Genomic DNA, 6,000 nt, shown 5'->3' with positions numbered 1-6,000 from the left:
GATGAGGAAAGCAGGGTGGATAGAGCACCAAGGCAGAGCAATGAAATGAAGGAGTCAATGACACCAAGACCCATGAGGCCTGGGGGCGGAGGGGAGCACAGAGATGGGGGCGGAAATAGGGCACGCCAGCGTGAACTAACAGAAGACCTTCTCCCAAAGGCTGCCCAAACATCCTGAGGAATAGACTGACTGGTGAATACAGGGATTTTTTTCATGGGGATGAAATAAGCTGTGACATTTAACATAAGGGACTGCTGCAGGCAGCACAGAAAGACGTCACTTCCCAGCAAAAAATCATGAGGCTGGCATTTCCGGTCCATGCAGGAAGATCATTCCCTGTGCAAGGAAGTCTGCTGGCTGGTGCTGAGGCTCAGGCTTCTTCCACTGGGAGCTCAGAGCCCACACGGGGTCTTTATTAGCACGGACATTGCTTGTCCCCTGCTCAGTGTGGATTCAACCAGGCAGCCTGGGGGTGACCTTCAGAGCTTTCTGTCCTGCCTCCTACACACACATACACAAAGCCTGGGTACACAGACACGCTTGCCATGTGACCCCTGGGCTCTCCACCTCTCAGCAACTGGCTAAAGCCTCTGCCCCACCCATTTCTGACAAGATGTATCAACTTCTCTCGCCGGTGCCCCATCATGGCACCCAGGACCTGGTACTCCCTCCTGCTGGCCACTCCTGTCACCCCCCCACCCCAAGGCCTCATGGGCAGGCCGTTTGTGGGGCTTGCCTCCACTGGAATGGACCCTGCTCATGGAGACTGATGGCTGGACCTGGAGGTTTGTATTTTTCCGAAGCCTCCTCAATTGACCTTTAATTACACTGTTTGCCCAGCTCTCAAACCATTAACTTCCACCTCACAGCAACCGCACGTCAATTAATGGAGGGCCTGCTCCAAGCTCGAGCTCTTGAACACAATTAAGCGTGACAGTCCACAAATAAGAAAGGACTGGAGAATTAATTAAGGTCTAAACAAATTAATTACCAGTCCCCAATCGATTCTGATGCCAACACACACCGTCTTTCCTAACATGTCCATGTATAAATAGAAACTGAGATTTCTCACATGATTGCTGTTCTAAACCAGGGCGCAGCAAGGCTCTGAAACCACCTTGATGGAGAGAAGTGGCTACAGTGAGTGTCCTCGGGGCTCCCCACATACTCCACACATATATACACACACATGCACGCACGCATGCACGCGCAACCCTGGCTGGAAAACCAGGGGCGAACCTGGAGATGGAGTGCTCCTGGTGGGACACCGAGCAGCCCCAGCCGCCTGTTTCCTGGCTGCAGGGCTGAGGGGTTATTCAAGTGGGCTCAGAGTAGCCCTGGGCTGCTCCTTCGAGGCCCGGGCTTTGGCCAGCTCAGGATAACTTTCAGCAAGTCTGAATTTATTTATTCTTCTGTAAAATGGGATGGCTTGCTCTGCCTCAGGGTCTTCCCAGAGAGGGAATGAGGACAGTTGAAGGAAACAGGCCTGCTGGGGAAACGAGGAGCTCTATGGAGCCCTGGGAGTACTGGGCTCTGCAAAACCAGGGGAGGCCTGCAGTGACTGTCCAGCTGTCCCAGTGGGATGGGAAGTGGCTGGAACAGGGCCTGGTCCGAGGTAAGAGAAGGGTGGGAAGAGCAGAATCAGGTGCGAGAACCAGGCGTCCTGTGCTGGGAGTTGCAGGTCTGTCCCTAGGGCCCATGTGGGGGGCCCAGTGCAGACAGGTGTCCTCTCACCTCCCAGACTTCAGACTGCAGCAAGAGGAGCTGGGCAGAGCGGTGGTGGAAGCAACTGACATTCAGGAGCCCCTTGGGTCCCCCAGAGCCTGCGTTTTCAGCCCGCCCAGGGCAGACAGAGTATAAATGTGGCCTCTGAGCACAGGGCACATAGGCCCCTCAGGACCCTTTCTCACCCAAAGGATCCCCTTCTGCTCCCTTCTCCTACACACATATCCCAACAAACAGAGCTTAACCCAATCCTTTCCACTTGCCTCAACCTACTTCCCTTGTGCACTCATGGCTCAGTGAGTCCTGTCCCCCATCAGGACAGGGTCTAAAGGGGCAAGGGACCCTCTACAAGGTAAAGCAAGTCCTCAGCAAGCCTCTCGGTGGCCTTAACAGTGGTCTGGCCTAGTCTGGCTCAGCCTGCTGTGGCAAGGAAGGGTGTATGCCTGGTGGGACCTAGGCTTAGAGATGCTCTGTCCTGGCCAAAGGCACCTGTGGATAAGGTGGAGGGAGGGCAAGCACACGAACTAGATGGTGGCTTGAAAAGAACAGGAAAGTGAGGGGCATGCCTGTTTATCTTGTACACCACCGTGTCAGCATTGATCAGGGGAGTCGGCAAGTGCCCATTTGTAGATGGGCCTAGGATGGACATTGGGGGCCAGAAAGATGGAAGCCTGCACGTGGGCAGGAGAGAATGGAGCAGGGGGTGCAGGCAGGCAGGCACACAGCCAGGACTTGAGCAGCGGACCTGAGGAAGCAGACAAGAAAGGCCTGCTTCACTCAGCATCCTGGCGATCCAGGACTGTCAGGGCTGCAGAGTACACCGTGTGCAACCTGTGCAACTGGTTAGGGATATGCGGAAACTCTGGACCCTTCAACAGTGGCTAGACTAGTGTGAGAAGGCTGTAGGCTCCTCCTTGTAAAGAAGGCAGGAAAGGAATCAGTCTGGAGCCCGAAGAGGGACTGGTCAGAAAGTCTGAGGTAGGTATGGCAGAAAGGGTCAAACCTGAAGGCAGAACCCTCCTCCTGAAGGACCCTCAGAGAGGTTAAGGCCACCCCACAAGGTCACACAGCAAGACAGCCAGCGAGCAGGGCTGGAATGGGCCCTGGTGAAGTCCTTGTTGTAAGCTTGGCTCAAGGACAGATTACATCTCAGCTGAGTCCCAGATCCAGTTCAGTGCAGCTGAGAGCTGCCCCCTTCTCAGGCTGCATCTAACCCTCCAGCCCAGGATGGCGGGGACCGCAAGAACCGCAGCCGTGTCCACTCAATTAGGCCCCTTAACAAAGTCAGATCTAAAGAGTTATTCCATTAATGGCCCACACCAGAAATAGCTGAGAGTTCATTAAAAGTGTGGAGTTGCTATAGTAATTATCTGGGTTGGCTGAGGTTCATTGAGGAGGTTGTTCCTGGGAGTTCGTTAGCCTCTGGGCCACCAAGAAGGTGGGGCTGCCCAAGAATGATCTCCCCGAGGCCTTTCAAGCGCTTCGAAGCACTTTCCTATGAATGGAATCTGGTCTGTGGTCTCCTTCGATCCTCCCACAGTTCTGGGCTGTAGGAAGGTAGGTACTGGTGCCCCATTTTATAGATGGGGAAGCGGACACCTGGAGAACAAGATCTGGACCATGCACCTGAGTTTGACTCCCAGTTGATCAGATTGAGCCTTGGCATCAGGGAGGTCACGGGACCCCACGCCTCTCCTGGGCTGGCCCTATCTTTGTCCTCTGGCATCATATGGGGAACTCCGTGTCATGCTTCAAACAGTGGCTTACACTTCTCTTCTGATGACTGATCGCAGACTGCCTCATGTTTCTTTCGATGTTGTTTCTTTTTAATTTTCAAAAAACTTTCCACTGTGGCACCCCAAATAAGGCATAGGCCTCTTAAGAGCCAGGCTGGGCTTTGTGGGATCCCTGGGCCCAGGCCTGCGGCACATGTTGTGAGCTCAGAGACTCCAAGACCAGCAAGGACTCAGCTGAAGGCAGCAAGTTCCCCTCCCACACATGCATGCACCCACAATGACAAAAACCTAAAGGGCCCACACAACCCAAGGGCTTGGAACTCCAGACTAGAGGGAGCTGTGGACGTTCTTTTGTGTCAGGAACCCCTGGGACAGTCCAGTGAGGCCTATGTGCCCCTTTCTGAATAATGTCCCTAAATGTATAAAATGAAAGACATAGGATTACAAAGGAATTATATTGAAATAAGTTGTCAAACTATTTTTTATGTTGTGTTGTAGTAATAGATTTGCTTTTTAACTAATGAATTAAAAAACAAGACTTACCAGTGAATCTATTAAGTATAATTTTGATTTATGGACAAATTTTGATTTACGTATGTACGATATTTTAAGATCTCTGTAACAACTATAACGGGACATGAAAATGTCTGTGATATATATCTCTTGGTGACAGTCACAGGACCTGCTCGTTACTATGGTTTGCTGTCTACGTTCATAATGGAAGGAAATGTTAGATTTCAGCTAGAGGCTAATGTAAAATTTTCCCCAACCACATTCACAAGGTCCACTGCATTCTATCTACTGACCCTTTAAGGGCCTGGGGTCCCAGGTTAAGAATCCCTATGCAAAATTTTGGGCACAGAGCCAGGCCCATCACCTTTCTTTCTAACTGCTTGTTTTGTTCAAACTGTCCCTGTCAGGGGACATCCCCGCCCCCGCCACAGTCCAGCCAGCTCTGCAAGAGCCCGCAGCCCCACACACCCAGGCGTACTCCGCCTCCTGCAGGCCTTACCTACAGCGGGAAAGGGCACAAATCTCTGCACGAGGAGGCGGGTGGCTGGGGTGAACTTGTTGGCTTTCTGAACCAGGACATTAAGGCCCACCTTGGAAGGAGAAAACAGAAAAAGCGCATGGTGCTGCAGCCGCCTGTGGGAGGAAGGGGCAGACGGGGGGCGGGGGTGGGGCAGGAGGTGAGGGGCGCAGTGTCCCCTGCTATTTCACCCCCAGACCCTAGGTTGCAGAACTCCAGTATGGCTGTTTAAAGCACTACTGCCCTGTCATGCCAGTTAACCGGCTCATGAGAAAGAGGGAGAGAGGTAAAGCTACACACACACACACACACACACACACACACACACACACACACACACACTCTCTGGGGAGGGGAAAAGGTGGTGGGGTGGTTGCTGCTGCAAATAAATAAAGTCTAGGACCTCCTCATTCCTACCCTCTTTCTGAGGCCCTACTGTGAGCCCAGGCTTGGGCCTGGCCAGACCACAAGGACCACAGGAGAGGGAGAGCTACACACCTGTCCACAGGTGCCTGCAGAGCTAAGCAGAGCAGCCTGCAGCAGGACATGGGGGTGGGGGGAGGTGCAGTGGACATCCTAGGCTCACTGGTTGTCCTTACTCAGACACCAGCTCCCCTCGCTCAGCCCAGGACACTAGAGTCCCTTTGCCTTTGCCTTGGGCGCTCCCCACTCTAGCCCACCCCCACGCTGTCCTTTGTCTTTCTAGGACACAGGTCCAATTGCATCCACCACCACCAGCTCCTCCCCATGACCTGTTCTAGAAGGTGCAGTCTCCTATGTGCATCAGTCTTGGCCTCCATAACCCTGCACCCCCAACGACCCATGTTCTCCTTCCTCGAGTCCAGTCTGCTGCTTATCAGATGCTACATGAGCTTTCCAGCCCTGGGGCTTTGGCCTACGCTGGCTCCTATGCCCAAGACGCCTTCCTTCCTTCCTGTGCTCAGTCCACACCTGTTCTTTTAAGGCTCACCTCTGAGCTTCACCTCCAGTATCACTTACTAACAGTGGGATTCCTTTTAGTCATGAAGTCATTTAACCTCTGCCTCAGTTGCCTTGTCTGTAGAAAGGGATAGTAATATCTACAGCAACCCAGGGCTGCTATAAAAATGTGTATAAGTGTTTAGCATGAGCCTGGCACATAAGAAGACTCAATAAATGAAGCTATATAAGAACGATGTCGCCTCTCCCCCGCAGAAAGTCCCTCCTTTGCACATCACCAGTCCCTCCTTCCCAGCACTCAGTACACTGCTCATGGGTGTGATGATGTCCCTGCCAGATTGTGAGAGAGGGACCGTGCCTTTTTCATCTTCCTGTGCCCTTTTCATCTTCCTGTGCCCAGCACTTAGGGCAGTGGATGGCATGTAGTACATGCTGAATACAGTGTGACTGAGGAATAAATGCATGAACCAACAGATGAATGAATGGAGAGATCAGAAAGGCTGGAAGAAAAAAGTGAGATTAGTCTAGGCAGAGGAAAAAAACCTTTTGGTGGGGCAAACAGCACGAGCA

The 6,000-nt window shown here is 52.6% G+C and overlaps 1 protein-coding gene across 3 annotated transcripts in view; it reads right to left on the bottom strand.

Moving 5' to 3' along the window:
• SFXN5 (sideroflexin 5) overlaps window positions 1-6,000 on the bottom strand; it is a 110,651-nt gene that overhangs the window by 37,367 nt on the left and 67,284 nt on the right. For all 3 annotated transcript variants that reach the window (XM_023529492.1, XM_023529493.1, XM_011358160.2), the window contains exon 10: window positions 4,474-4,564. In XM_023529492.1, coding sequence (XP_023385260.1) covers window positions 4,474-4,564 — 91 coding nt within the window. The remainder of the gene's footprint in view (window positions 1-4,473; window positions 4,565-6,000) is intronic.

The sequence above is a fragment of the Pteropus vampyrus genome, unplaced genomic scaffold (assembly GCF_000151845.1).
Source record: "Pteropus vampyrus isolate Shadow unplaced genomic scaffold, Pvam_2.0 Scaffold37, whole genome shotgun sequence".
NCBI classification, from domain to species: Eukaryota; Metazoa; Chordata; class Mammalia; order Chiroptera; family Pteropodidae; genus Pteropus; species Pteropus vampyrus.
Note: the sequence above shows the minus strand (reverse complement) of the source record. Positions and strands in the feature narration are given on the sequence as shown.